We start from the raw sequence: 15,623 nt of genomic DNA on the forward strand, positions 1-15,623 counted from the left end.
CCGAACCTCCTACCAAAAGTCAGACTAGGCACCGTGACTCCCCTCTGCTCTGATCTCCTAGATTTTCTCCACAGCCGGTTGAGCCCTGACCACCCTCTAGAGCCTCTGTTCCTTGACCCGCCAGGTTGGAGTCCGTGGCTTTGTTGCAGTCCACCCCACAGTCTCTCTGAAGTCGACATGGATTAAATGATGCAGAGATTTATTCACACACAAATTCAGACGGGAGTCTTGCCAACCCCCTCTCTCCCTCTTTAGGGGGGAGCTTGCTTCCCTTCTTTACACCTATATCTCCTCTTCCGATCCAACCCCCAGTTTCAGAGTAAATGGATCTGAGAATGCCCCTAGTCAGGGGGCTGGTGCCAAATGTACCTGTCTCCTTGACGCCGGCAGTTGCCTGGAGCATGTCGGATCTGACTAGTTCGGATCCGAGTGGCTCTCAGAGCCGGAGCCTGGTTGTCGGATCCGAGGGGATGGAGCTGTTTCCATCGGCTCTGACCTTGTCAGGTCACACCCCCCCCCCCCCTTGGAGCACCGTCTTCTTCGGGCCCGGCTCTGATTCTCACATCGGATCCGGGAAGAACAGTTCCCTTAATGGTGTCCCAGCAAGCTCGCTCACCCTCGGCGTTCATTGTGGAAAGGGTTCTCTACAATGGATCGAGGCCCCTGACTATATCTTCAGACTCCGCCCCAACTCCTTTGCTTAGTGTGTGAATCCCCCTGAGGAACAACAAGTGGTTTGTGAGTTCCCTCCGGAAAGCCCCACCGGAGAGGTTCCTCGCAAGCATACATGCAAGAGGAGGTACTTGGACTCCTCCCCGGAGTCCCTGTCCCTCACTGAAGACATGGATTTGAATGATGAGGAAGGTTCCCCCAAATCACCTCCTGAGGATGTTTCCTTTGGAGACATCATGGAAATCTTCCACCAACAGGGAGGTAGATCTGCCCCAAAACCTTCCTCGGATTAATCTGTGTTCCTGGAGGTTTTCAGCACAGGCCCATCTACTTCCTTGGTGTCCCCTCCTGTGGATCCTTTAGTGGACTTGGAAACCTTGCGGGCTTGGAAGGAGCCAGACACTGTGGAACCAATCCCTAAACACCTGAACAAAATATTAAGCCCCCCTTCAGACAGACTGGCTTGGAATAAAGGGTCCCCTGTAGACAGTATGGTGGTAGCAGCCGCCACCAAAAAGGAACTATCCCAGAGAGTTCCTCAGTCCATCTTCCTGACCATGAGTCTAGGATGATGGACTGCCTAGGGAAGCGGGTTATGCGTCAGCAACCTTTTCTATCAGGACGCTGGACTATCTGGCCCACATTACTAGACTTACAGTGCAACCTGGTTAAGGAACTGGCTGAGTCTCCCTCAAAGTCCATGTCACAGGAGGACAGGGCTACGTTCTTCGCAAGGATGGCTACCTTGACAGCAGTTTCAAACATGCCTATGCAACTCCTCTCACACGCAACTGAAGGAGCGACTAGGGCGGCCAGGTCCTGCGTGTCCATGAGGCATAACGCCTGGCTCAGATTATGTAAGTTCACGGAACCCTTCAAGGCGTCTTTTGCGAATGCCCCATATGACGGCTTTTCCCTCTTTGGCAAGACTGTCTGAGATGTATTGGTCCAGAGTGAGAAAGATGGAAGACACTGTCTGCTGTCGGAATCCGCTTCTCAAACCCTCAAAAATCCTTTTCCCGGAATTAGTGAGGGCAAAACAAGATGTGGTTCCGGAAGTCTCAGTATTCCCGGGACACTCAGGGCTCTTCTTCCCCTAGAGGCAGAGGGGGTCGAGGAATTTTGGGTCTGGAGAACCGTTCTCAGACAGGCCCGCGGAGCAGCCCTGAGGGGTTGCCCGACTGCTCTGCTCTGGAGGCAGTCAGGGGTCATCTGTCATTGCATCTGGCAGCATGGGAGTCTGTGTCATCAGACCGTTGTGTGCTTCAGATAATTTCCAGAGGCTATTCAATCCTGTTTGTGGTTCCTCCTACACCTTACAAAGACCTCCCAGATGTACCACCCAGGCAAAGGGAGGCAGCAGCGCTAGAAGTTTCCAAACTGCTAGAGAAACGAGTCATGGAATCCGTCCCCCCAGATCAGTCTGAATCGGGCATCTATTCCATGTTCTTTTTAGTGCCAAAAAAGATGGGGACTTAAGGCCCATTCTGGACCTATCTACTCTGAACCTGTCAGTTGCCAAAGAGAAGTTCTGGATGGTCACTTTACAGTCCATCATGCCGTACCTGCAAGAGAGCGACTGGATGTGCTCGTTCGACCTCCAGGATGCTTACTATCACATAAAGAGGCACAAAAGCTCCAGGAGGTTTCTCTGCTTCTGGTTAGGAGCCAATCATTATCAGTTTCAAGCCCAACCACCACAGCCCCTAGGGTGTTCACCAAAGTGATGGCAGTAGTAGCTGCTCACCTGAGGCTTCAGGGGATTCAGATCTACCCTTACCTGGACGATTGGCTCCTTACTGCTCCCACCAAGTGTCTACTTTGTTGGACCAGAAATTATTTCCTAAAGCATGCACACTATCTTGGGATTACAATCAACACAGTCAAATCTCTTCTGCATCCTGTCCAGGTGATAGAATACATAGGGGCATGGACAGACACGCTACAGACAAAGGTTTCCTGACCTTGAAGAGAGTTCAAAACTTAAGGATGCATGTCACATTCATTTACCGCTCTCACCTTCCATCAGCAGAGTCGGTCTTAAGGGCACTAGGTTCTATGGCAGCAACAATAACACTCCTACCATGTGCTCATTTACATATACGAGTACTACAGTGGACTCGAGCGGTGCAGTGGTCCTTGTTGGATCTTCCGTTGTCGCACCCAATACACCTCAGCCAAATCTGCAGGTCGTCCCTTCTTTGGTGGATGCAGTCTTCGGAAATCTTGGAGGGATGACCTTTTGTTCCAGCTCCTGCCTAAGCCACAGTGACCACGGATGCCTTCCAACTAGGTTGGGGGGGGCATTGTTCGGGAAGGACAGTCCAAGGCATGTGGTCCCCTACTGAGACCATTTTGCATATAAACATTCTGGAGATGAGGGTGGTCCTTTTAGCGTTGCAGGCCCTTCATGTCTTTCTACCTCTGGGAACCATTGCAATCCAGTCAGACAGCATTTCAGTGGTCTGGTATGTCAGCAAACAGGGAGGGACCAGATCTTACCCTCTTTGTCGCGATCTCCACCGGTCGTTTTCTGGTAGCAATGCATATTCCTGGACAGTCCAACATTCTAGCGGACAAACTGAGCCGGACTATTCTGATGCCTTATGAGTGGTCTCTGAAGCCTTCAGTCGCAGAGCAGATCTTTCTAGAGTGGGGTCGGCCTTGCTGCGATCTCTTTGCATCTCCTTCCAATGCGAAGTGCAGTGAGTTCTTTTCTCTGAACCCCCTGCTGGGGGAGCCCCCCAGAAACGCTCTAGTCCATGCTTATCCTCCTGTACCCCTTATTCCGAAATTTCTACAGGAAGCTTGTTGACTGGGGAGCAAAGTGATCCTCATTGCCCCATTTTGGCCTCGCCAGGTATGGTTTCCCTTCCTTTGGTGTCATCATCTAGCTCCGCCTTGGATCTTGGTTCCCATTCAGGATCTCATTTCGCACCCTTCGAGGGTCCTTCATCCGAATCTGGACAGTCTGAGGCTCACAGCTTGGCTGCTCCTATTCCCTTAATTGCTAGGACTCCTGGATTGTCTTCTTCGGTCAGGTCTATTCTGGTGGCAGCTCATAAGTCGTCCACCAGGAAGATTTAAAGCAGCAAATGGAAGCATTTTTCCTTTTGGGCATCTCAAAGGAGTGTAGATCCGTTCACGACTCCCATTCTTAATATGGCCAGCATGTTAGCTGGTTTTAGGTGTGTAAGGTGTTTTTTGGGATTGTTCAGTGTAAGGTGCAGGAAACTTGATCTGAGGGTTGGAAGGTAGTGGTGGTGTATTTTGGGTAAGGGGAGGAGCTTGGAGCAGATGCTTGTGAAGTTGCCGGCTCGGATCCGATACCCACAGGTTGAAGACAAATGAAGTAGAACTACTCAGTTGGAAAGTTATGGCGAGTACATAACTTCTTTTTTTCCTTTGTCTATCTGGGAACATTTTATATTTGCTTTCTTTTTGCATCCTCCTTAGGTGGGATTTATAACCAAAGTTGTATAATATCCTTGCCCTGTTTATGTGCTGCACTTCTGTTTACGATCATGAAGGCAGTTCTAGAAAGAAGGAACGAATGTACCCTTCCGAGAGGAAGAGAGGGTCCTCAAAAATATTCAGGCTCCCAACACCACTTCACCACCTTTCTTACACATGCACAGACATTTGTTACCATGTCTGTCTCTCTCTCTCTCTCTCTCTAGAACTGTTACTGTCACATAGTTTAGCAGTTGGGTTAGTTTTTTTTGTTGCTGTTTTTTATACTATGTTCTGCAGATGTAGATATAATGCATTTATGGAATGTATTACATTTTGTGTTTCTGGACTGATATTTAGCAAAACTACACCATCTTGTTTTGAATACAATTAAGAACAATCTGTATTAATGTCCATCAACAAACTTCCTTGAATATTGTGGAGGTGTTCTTTAGTCTTACTGATTTGTGCGCCAGCTTTATAGTGTGACAGGAGTGGCATCTCAACTTTGATGTTCATTATCTGGGGAAGAAATGTTAACTCACTGTTTTCTGTGATTTAGGCTCTAGTCGCTGAAATTGAGCAAAATCAGTCAAAGCTGGATGAGTGTCAGAAGTACTCTCAGCAGTATTCATCATCTGTAAAGGTAGATTTCCTTTTGTGTTGTAGCATTGTTTTCCCCTATTGGTGTAAAATGTTTTTTATTTATTTTTTCACTACTCATTTTATAATACAAAATGCAGTTTTATAGCATGCTTTGAACTCTGCTAGTTTCTGTACAGTAGGCAGCTTGCCATATTGGATGGTGCTACAAAGTGAAGTGATTGATGGGTGAGATTCATTGAAAAATTATTAATTATCCACCCAACATCTGTAACTTTGAATGCTGTTTCCTTTTTGTACTGCGCTCTGCATGCCTTTATTTTAAGCACACCCTGGGCACACCACTTAATTGTGAATGTGAACTGAATATTTGTGGCAAGCTTAATGATTCTTCTCATGTGCTGTATTGCAGAATGTAGGTTTCTGTATCAGTCAGAGCCCTGATTCAGCCAGCAGGGATTCTGCAACCGGGAACAGTGAATGCAGATTTTCTGGGAATCAAAAACATTTAAGAACTAACTTAGTTTCCCTTTTAGCATAATACTTAATAATATGCATATTCGTTTGACAGGCCAGACAGCCAGAGCTGATTGTATCACCAGTATGCGCATTCATTTTCACTGATATGTTCATCCATTAATACTTTAAGGCAAGTAAAATAGAAAACCCTTTTCAAAGATTTGGTAAAGAACATTTATTAAAATGTGAAAGACAAGCTCTTGAGCATTTCAACTCTCTCTAAGGTCCAGACTCACAGTTAGCAAAACGGATACCACAGGCATCATTTTATGTATGCGAACAAGTAAGTGAAGATCCAGTCACTGCTCACGTAGTACTGGTCTTTCCAGCAGATCACTTTCTTCAAGGCAGAGCTGGTCGATGGAGCTGAATTTAACTCACTTGCTCTGCATGCATCAAGTCTTGTATGTCACTTCCTTTGATAGAGCGACAGTTTATTAACAAAATAGCTGCCAGGTGGAGATTCTGCAGATAACATATAATCTAAAATTTAAAGCTGAAGTTAAGCAAACTTTCAGTCATGTAGTTAGCCTGAATGGTACAGAGGGATAACGTTCCAACTGTGTGACCCAGTTAAACTGGGATTGATTAGTGGATTGGATGTCTGATGTAGCTGGCAGAGTGAGACTGAAGTGCCAGTTCTGGGGTAACATGAGATGAGATTGCCGCAGAATGTGGTAGTTTCTTTTGGGCTAGGGGTGTAAAATTTAAAAAGCTATGGCCCAGGGACAGGCATTAGGCTCATCAAGCTGCTGATTGCTGGTACCCTTCCTAGTAGATGCATAAGAGCATGCATTCATTTGATGACAGCATTGTGCCACGTGGTAATGCTGTTAACTTGTTACCTTTCTTTGGGGGTGGAGTTGTGGCTATTAAATGCATCCTAAAATTCTCATAGCCAGGACAAACTCAACCTTAAGGCTGCTTGAATAATGTCACCCCCCCCCCCCCCCGATAGCCATTGCCTGTGTGGTTTTGGAGGACATCCAACCACAGAGTAATAAATATGCTCATTTGAATGTCTAGTACCTTAAATTTATTGCCATTTTTAATGCTAAAAATGTTCGAGAATACATTGATGAATATTTCTGTCTATTTTATCAATATGAAAAAGAAAAGTGTAACTAGCCAAATAGTATGCTTCTCTGTTAAACAGTCCAAATATTCATTGCTAGTAGTCACTCATCTGTTACCTCCGTCTGTCAGTAATGTTCCTGTACTAATGTTGTACGGTTAAAAGTACTTATTGGTCCATTAAGTTGGTATTAAACTCTTGCATGTTTTTAGTGCTGGCCCTTATGTTTGCAATGCTGTCACATGCAAATCAGTACAGAAAACTTGATGTTCACTCATTGCTCTGGCTACCTCCTTATTTGTCATCACTAATCTCCAGTTATAACTTTTTCCACTTATCAGCTAAGTGCATTGTATGTGGAAATAACTGTAGTACTGTGTAGGGTACACTGTCTTCTGTTTTATTCCCTTTTATCTGTGCACCATTTAGTATAATAGGGAACCATCGCCCCACTCTCCCTTTTCTCATTGGAATTCCTTACTTTTTTCATACTCTTTCAAGAAGTTAATTTGCCGATTCATAGCTACATTTACATCATATTCAGATGGTGATTGTATAGCAATAAGAAAAACTGTCCTCTGGGAATAATTCCAATTACATGAGAGAGTAGGCAGCCTTGTATCTCATTAAATTATTGGCCGATATGAGCTTCCTAGAAATCCTGGAGTGTAATTTATAAACATATTTAAAAATGGATGCATTCAGAAATGTACTTTTACTCTCAATTTTTAAATTCAGTTTTTATGGTGGATAGCAATAATTCAGGACTTGAACAAATTTGTGCCATTGTTGCAATCTGTCTCTCCAGACATAAGAACTTTCAGTGTTAGAATGTATAAAGTGGGAAACTTCATGTCTGGAAAATGTGTTACATCCTTATTACTGTTATTTATATAGTAAATTGGAGCACAAATACCTGGAATCATTGGAAACCCTGTGACAGTTTAGTGAAGTTATGAATGTAATTATAAAACGTTGTTCAACACAAACTTAGAGAAAGCCATCAGCATCTCTCTGTGAACCGGTTTTCATGTTAGGTTTGTGCAAAAGCCACCTTACTGTTTTCAAACTACCTTCTTGTAGAATATTACTGTATTTAAATTCGGATCTGTTGAATGCTTACTGTCTTAACATTGCGAGCAATAAAACTGCTAAAATGAAATTAAACAAAGATACATTTTTTATGTGCAGTTGTTTACTGGGATAGTCAAACGGCAAAATATAACTCCTTTTCAGCAGAAGCCTGGAGGGAAAAGCTCCATTACAAAGATAAAAATATTACACAGAAATACAGGGGATTAACATATTTTGCAAAAAATACACATTGTAGGCAAGAACAGAAATGTTTAACACATTTTTCATAAAATCACTTAAGGATAAGATCAAAAAGTATATACAAAAAAAGAAACAGTTAACAAAACTAGACGGTGCAGACAAAACATTTCAATAAGTCAATTGTAACAGTGATCGCTTTGAATCTTGAAAAATATAACAAACACATAACTGGGTACAGCGATTAGAAAATGTAGGTTATGTAGGAGTTTGCATCAAATACAGAGACAGGAATGATATACAGTTCTAAAACCAGAGAAAAAAAGATGATGTGTAGAGTAATATGTTGTGCATGCAGGTACACTGCAGAGGAAGTAGACTGGCTAGGAAAAGAGATGTTATTGAAAGGTTTGTAAAGAGAGATGAGGTAAAGCAATGCAGTTACTAATATGGAGAGAGAGAAGCAGATGAATATGAAAAGAGAAATGATGGGGGGAAGGTCAGAGTTTAATGTTCAGTTTCAATCAGCAGAATAAGAAGATGGTAGTTTGTTATTAAAGTATTGTGGGAGTCAACCAGGGGCCGTAGTGTTCCAATGTGCAGAGCACCATGTTGCTTAAGTTGTGTCAATTATGTCTGTCTAATAAGCTGTAGGATAGAGTTCCACAAAAAATAAATAAATCAAAGATTAAAGAAAAAAATCAGATCTGTAATAGCTGCTTGCTTACGAGGGTGGACGCCAAAGGCCAGGTTAAACAAATCAGGTTTAAGGATGAAATTTTTGTCAGATGTCACCAGTAAATTGCTACAAGTACAGCATAAGTTGCATAAAAATGCTTGTTTTTTTTATACATAACCTAGGGTTTCTCAGCAAAATACTTTTATAATCAGTAAATTTTACTAACAGCAGAAGATATTTTCCTCAGTGGACTTCTTAAGGGTTTATATGCATTTTTAAGTCAGTACTGACCTGTGTTCCCTTATGTGGCAGAACACACACACAAGCGCTGTGGCAGAATATATACACACACATGCTACTGAATGCATGCTAGTGTGATGCAAAGCAATGTACCACTCTTGGAAATGTCAGTCTTCTTTAGGTAGCATTTTGGATCTGATGAATCATTTATGTCCCTAGGTGAAATAGTTTGGGGAACTTTAACAGTGCCTTTGCTGATGCCTGTATTTTCCACTTACCTGATGTTCTTCGTGTTTCACTGTTGCAGTCATTACATTTGGGTAATCCTGCTGGCAGGTTGCCCTCAGTCGGCCTGAATTCCAAAGTCTTGGGTCCTGCGTCGGCTGTCGTCGCCCCTTCGCTGAAGTCAGATCGTCAGGTGTATAAAAGAAGCAGTCAACGCCATTTTCTTTAGTCTTTCTTGCTGCGTGGTGCCCGAAGCAGAAGCAGTTCGCAAGTGCCAGTCGGCCGACTCCTGAGATTTTCAAGTTCGAATTTCAGATCCAAAGTCTTCTATAAAGCTAAGTACACTGTTGGGGAAACTTTTTTCTTGCTCCAGAACCGATGTCAGAAAAAGTTAATAATTGTATTTCTTGTGGGAAGCAAATACCTCATAAGGACTTTCATTTTTACTGTATTCCTTGCCTAGGCCCTGATCATAACTTTCTGGGTTGTCAGTTTTGTGCTAGATTTAGCCAACGCACTATTAAGCGTCGGTATAATTTTGCTTTAAACTACTTTGGATGCAGGTTTAATTATCCAGAAATGTCGTCAGAAAGCCATCCGCCTACCGGAGTTCACAAAAAACGCAAAGAAAAAGAAAGACAGCCGAGGCCCAAACCCGATGACGAAGCTTCTCCTAAGCCGTTCGCCGGTTCTCAGTAAGGTGCTTTCGCAGCCCCTAACAACCACTACTTTAGAGTCGCAGGCCGCTACCGACTCCCACGTGGAGCTGGCCATGCCACTGGAAACTCAAGGTATTGGAGCCTCGGACGCTATTCCTTCAGATGGGTCCGGAGCCGCTGAGCAGGCACCGGCTTCTGAGGGTGTATTCAGACCCAAACATCTATACATTAAAGTGACTTCAAAGGTAAAGACTAAAGCACCTTCAAAGGCAAAAAAGCAAACTCGAGCCACGTGGACAGGCCTCCATGCCCAAAAAACAGATGCTCAAAATTTCCGAAGACTTGATTACCTTGATCAGAGGTTCCCATCCCCCTCCTGATTAGCGGCCTAGGCAAGAGACTGACTATGAATCTTCAGATCAGGTTTCCATTTCTTCTTATTCCTCTTCTGATCAGGAATATTCCTTTCCTCCCTATGAGGATTCTGATGTTGAAGATTCCATACCTTCAGCTTCTCCTCCTGAGGACTATTCTTTTGGGGAAACCTTACATACCATGAGGGAGCATTTCCACTGGGAGAGCCAAGATTTTTCAGACTCTAAAAAGAGGCTCAGGGATTTTTTGTTACTACCTCAGCACAAGCCACTAGCCATCCCTCCTGTGTTAGACATCGTGTTTTCGGAGTCTAGCCTTACCCCTGACTCCTTGCCTCCAGCTCCTGTTAAGCCTGACAGATATTACAGGGTTCCTGACTCACATAAATTCCTTTTTAAAAACCCTGCTGCAGACCCAGAAACAATTTGTCAGGGTCCCAAGGGAGTTAAGGCTTCCGCTGCAAAAAACCCTACCCCTTCTGACAGGGATTCTAGGGCACTGGATAGATGGGGGAAAAAGGTTTACACATCTGCTACCTTGGCTGTAAGGGCCTTAAATTGTCAGTTTCATATGCTCAAATATCAGCAACATGTCATGGCATTGCTTAAACAGAAAATGTTGTTAAACTCTGAATGTGCAGAAAACAAGGAAATGCAGGATATATTGCATGCAGCTGAACAAGTTGGAAAGCATACTTTGCAATGTGGTTTTGATTCTTTAGAGGCCTCCTGCAGGGCCGCAGTTACAGGCTCTGTAATTAAAAGGCATGCTTGGTTAAAGGAACAAAATCTGCCTGATCATGTTAAAGTTAAATTATTAGATGCTCCTTTACAACATGATACTTTGTTTGGTGTTAAGGCAGAAGAAGTATTAAAGAAAATGGTGGACAAGGCTAAACCTATGCAAACAGTGAAAGATTTCTTACAAGTACAGCCACCTAGGTGTAGTAGACACTGGCCAACAAAGAATTGGTCCTTTCCTGTGTCAGACAGACCTCAATGGGGCAGACCCAGATGCCATAGAGGCAGATCCCAGGTGCAAGGTTCATACAGGTCAAAGCAATGGGGTGCTTCTACCTCCAAAAGTGGACAAGACAAATCACAACCTTACAGGAAACAGTCTCAATGACTTCCCACTGCATACACCAAGCACTTATTTCTAGGCTGTACCCTTAGGGGGAGAGTTAGCACTTTTTTCTCAAAATTGGCGCATTATGACCCAGGACAAGTGGGTTCTAAATATCATGTCTCAAGGCTGCAAGTTCCATTTCCATACCCTGCCAAAGCAAATGGCTGGCCAGATCTGCCAAAAAATCAGTGGGCAGAGGCACAAAAACAAGTCTCATCCCTCATGGACATGAGGGCCATTCAACAAGTGCCAGAGCAAGAGTGGGGGCAAGGATTTTACTCAAGACTGTTCTTGGTACCCAGAAAGGACAAGGCCTGGAGGCCAATACTGGACCTATCGATTCTAAACACATTCCTGGATATACCAAAATTCAAAATGTTGACTTTGCAGCAGCTTCTGCCCATGCTGGGCAAGAACACTTGGCTTGTAACTTTACATCTAAAAGAGGCATACCTGCATGTCCCAATCAGACCTCTGATTCAAGGCTGGCTCAATGCATTACCAATGCTCTGCACTGCCCTTTGGCTTATCTACTGCGCCCAGGGTCTTTACAAAGTGCCTGTCACCAGTAATTGCTTTCTGCAGACTAAGAGTAATACAGATATATCCTTACTTGGACGACTGTCTCATTCAAGCAGAGAACAAGGACATCCTTCTACAGCATCTGGCATTTGTGAAAAAACTTCTAACATGCCTAGGGTACACAGTCAGTGAAAAGAAGTAAAAACTAGTACCCTCTCAAGAGATAATATTCCTGGGTGCAAGCTTAAATACAGCTCCCCAGATGGCTTATCTCATGCCAGACAAACAAAGGCAACTGACTACCTATTTCAAAATGTTAGCTACAAAGGCCCAGTTATCTGCAAGAAAATTTCTGCAGGCTTTGGGCTTCATGGCATCCTGCATCCTACTCATTCCATATGCAAGACTGCATATGAGGAAACTTCAATGGTACCTAAAAAGTGTTTGGACTCAACATTGCCACAGCCTGGAAACTATAATTACTCTCATTCCCTGCCTGCAACAGGAGTTTCGATGGTGGGCAAAGGCTTGTCACCAAAACAAGGGACAGCCATTCACATTACCCCCAGCCAGGCAGACACTAACAATGGATGCATCAGATTATGCCTGGGGGGCCCACATGGCAGGAAGATGCATTCAGGGAACATGGCCCTCAAACCAAATGCATCTACATATCAATCAAAAAGAGATGCTAGCTGTTCAAAATGCCCTGACAGCCTTCAAGGACCTACTTCATCCAGGACAACTACTGATAAAGACAGACAACACCACGGTCGTGTGGTATATAAACAAGCAGGGGGGCGCACATTCTTGCCCCCTTTGCAGACTACCCATGACATTGTGGGATACAGCTTTGACTTACCAAGTACATCTGCAGGCACAATTCCTGCCAGGAAGGAAAAATACTCTGGCAGATGAACTAAGCAGAAACCTCATGGATCCCCACGAGTGGCAGCTGGATCCACAAGTCTTCAGCATGATAACAAGAAAATGGGGATGCCCGGACATAGATCTATTTGCCTCCCCTCACAACTACCAACTAAAGAGATTCTGCACAAGGAAGTGTCACAGACAAGCATGGAAAGTGGACACCCTATCGGTATATGCCTTTCTCCCTCTGCCTCTCCTCCCCAAGATACTCCTAAAGGTCAGGCAGGAGAAGCCAGAGATGATATTGATTGCACCAGACTGGCCCTGCCAGCACTGGTACCCAATATTAAGGAGCTTGTCTCAATGCCCAGCTTGGACCGCATCTACTGTCCCAGCAAAACAATCAGATCCTGCACAGCCAACTCAGGACTTTAAACCTGGCAGCATGGCGGATAATGCAGTCATACAAAACGCAACTCTCAGCAAAGCTGTGATGGATGTCATTTTGGAAGCCAGGAGGCCTAGTACTAGAAAATCTTATGCTGGAAAATGGAAGAGATTCTGTGCTTGGAACCAGGCACAAGGAACAGATACAACTGTGCCAAATATTCCTCAGATTTTACAATACTCAACTGAGATGCTGTACAAAGGCCTAGCTTTCTCATCTATTAAAATTCATGCCTCTGCCATTTCGGCTCATTACAATGCAGAGCCACCAATCTTTTCTCATCCCTTATTAAAACAGTACCTCAGAGGAACCAAAAATTTAAGGCCTCCAAGGAGATCACCAATGCCTGCATGGGACCTCAACTGTGTCTTGGAAAAACTCATCCTGCCTCCTTTTGAACCAGCTGCTACTGCTGATATAAAGGTTTTATCTTGGAAAACAGCTCTGCTCCTAGCAATAACTTCTGAAAGATGAGTTTCAGAGCTACAGGCACTCATGGCTGTGGAACGTTTTATCATTTTTTATCCGGACAGGGTCTCCCTGAGGACAAACCCAACATTTATGCCTAAAGTGGTGTCCAGTGTGGCTCTTAAGCAAACCATTCATCAGCCAACTTTTTATCCAAATCCACAGAACAAGGGGGAAAGAATTCTGCATTCTTTGGACGTACACAGACAGCTTAGATTCTACTTGGACAGAACCAAAATTTTCAGAAAGACAATGCAATTACTAGTGGCATATGCTGCAGGATCACAAGGAAAGGTTATCTCAAAGCAGACTATTTCAAAGTGGATAGGCCACTGCATTCATTTCTGCTGCTTATACCATGACAAGCCAGTGCCTAAGGGCATTAGGCCACATTCCACCAGAGCTGCAGCCACTTCAGCAGCCTTTCTCAGGGGGGTACCAACTAAGGACATTTTAGAGGCAGCTACTTGGAGTTCAGTGCACACCTTTACAAAGCACTATCATCTGCCACTCTACTCTACTCTAAATCCAGGGCAGGCTTTGCCACTGCAGTTCTGCAGGGTCTCATAGCCGCTCCTAATGCTGTTTAGCTCCAGCCTCCCAACCATAGCTTTGGAAATCTACCCAAATGTCATGACTGCAACAGTGAAACATGAAGAACATAGTACAGTTGTGTACACTTACCATAAATGTAGATGCTCGAGTGTATTCACTGTTGTAGTCCAGGTTACACACCCGCCACCCCCCCTTTTTCTTCTGATGGAACCTATCTTTCCTTCTCTGATTTATGCAACCTATGTGATGTATTTGCTTGTGGATGAAGGTAAAGTTTATATTGCTGCATGTAATTTTATATATACATAGAAATTTTAGCTACCCTTGTAGGGGGCACCTGACATCTGGGGCAAGAAAAACTATAAGAAAATCCCGTCGGCTGCTGCTTTTATACACCTGACGTCGGGGAAGGGGAGATGACAGCCGACGCAGGACCCAAGACTTTGGAATTCAGGCCAACTGAGGCCAACCTGCCAGCAGGATTACCCAAATGTAATGACTGCAACAGTGAATACACTCGAACATCTACATTTATGGTAAGTGTACACAACTGTACTTTGTATTTGCATCCTTTGATGACACTATACAATTAAAAGCTGCTAGTATGATGGTGCCTTTTGAAATTTGAATTACTTCTTCTAGAAGTTGTTCAACAGTTTTAATTTATTTTCCAGGAATCTATGATGTTATTAATCTCTTATTATATTCTCGGGTAACGTATACGTGTCAGTGATTTTAGGCAGAGGCAAAGAATTTTTCCATAATGTGCCAGCAACTCTTTATTATATTACGAACGAGATAGTGTAGAGTAATACTTAGTGTTAAGTCTGTCTTTAACGTCTGTCAATAGGAGCGTTTCTTGTAAAAAAAAAAATAACTTGAGAGTTAAATAACTTCAAATATTTGTTTACACTACCCCTCTTGCAACCATTATCCAGTCCATTCCTGTAGGTAGTGTTTTAATGAGGTGTTTATGTATGTGGATTTTTCAGAAATCCTAGATCACACTGGTGCTGACCAGGGTGGATACATTGTCTGTTTTTATCCATTTTAATTTTTACACTGCTATTCAGTATCCCTGTGTAATCATATTCCATTGCATTAATTGCGTTGTATTTTTTCTTAGGAATATGAGATGCAGCTAATGAAATATCAGGCTTATGTAGAGTCCCAACAGAAGTCTCCTGTTAAGCGTAGAAGAATGCACTCTTCATCGGATTCCATAACTCAAGAGGTGAGTTTAAAAAGGTTTTGTTTTTGAACTTTTTTATCCATTTCATTGGTAACCAACTATTACCGAGTCCAGTAAGAGCTTTTACAAAGTATTATATTAAGGGTCCTCAATTTTTCTCTCCCAAGTTGCATTTTCACTGGAATCAGGTAAGCATTTACTACTTGTATTACTACAGAAAAACATCTGCCTGAAACTAATAGATTATGGCTTAAACCTTAACTTAAATACCAAGTTGAAAAGAGCTGAAAAAAAGCATTTTGTACTGTCTTGTCTTTGAGGCAAAAGGCTTAAGTAAATTTATCCATCCTGGAACTGCCAGTGTAAAATTATTGGTTGCTTGGCCTGAGTAGCCTTTAAAAGGAAAGACAAGACATGTTTTTTAAATGACAAATGCCTCTCTTTCCTTTCTGGCTGTTTGCTGGTTTGTTATTTTACCTTTTCTCTACTCATTGACAAATTCCAGTGCCTTATATGCTCTTCTATATAGCTTTCTGAATGAGAGATGCAAGTGTCTCTGTGTAATATTTGGAAAATAGATGCATCCCTAACCCCAGATACCCTCTGAAAGGTGAACAGTGTCCTGCTAAGAGATCTGTTTGTGCCCAGACTGCACCATGTACTGAATA

General features: G+C 43.3%; 1 protein-coding gene across 1 annotated transcript in view; it reads left to right on the forward strand.

Annotated features, from left to right (window-relative positions):
* Positions 1–15,623, forward strand: part of LOC122792184 (microtubule-actin cross-linking factor 1-like) — a gene marked incomplete in the record, with an annotated part of 3,579,694 nt that overhangs the window by 1,388,818 nt on the left and 2,175,253 nt on the right. Inside the window, 2 exon segments of the mRNA XM_044059907.1 lie at positions 4,688–4,771; positions 14,890–14,997. Coding sequence (XP_043915842.1) covers positions 4,688–4,771; positions 14,890–14,997 — 192 coding nt within the window.

The sequence above is a fragment of the Protopterus annectens genome, chromosome 1.part2, assembly GCF_019279795.1.
Source record: "Protopterus annectens isolate FY-2018-M chromosome 1.part2, PAN1.0, whole genome shotgun sequence".
Taxonomy (NCBI): Eukaryota; Metazoa; Chordata; order Ceratodontiformes; family Protopteridae; genus Protopterus; species Protopterus annectens.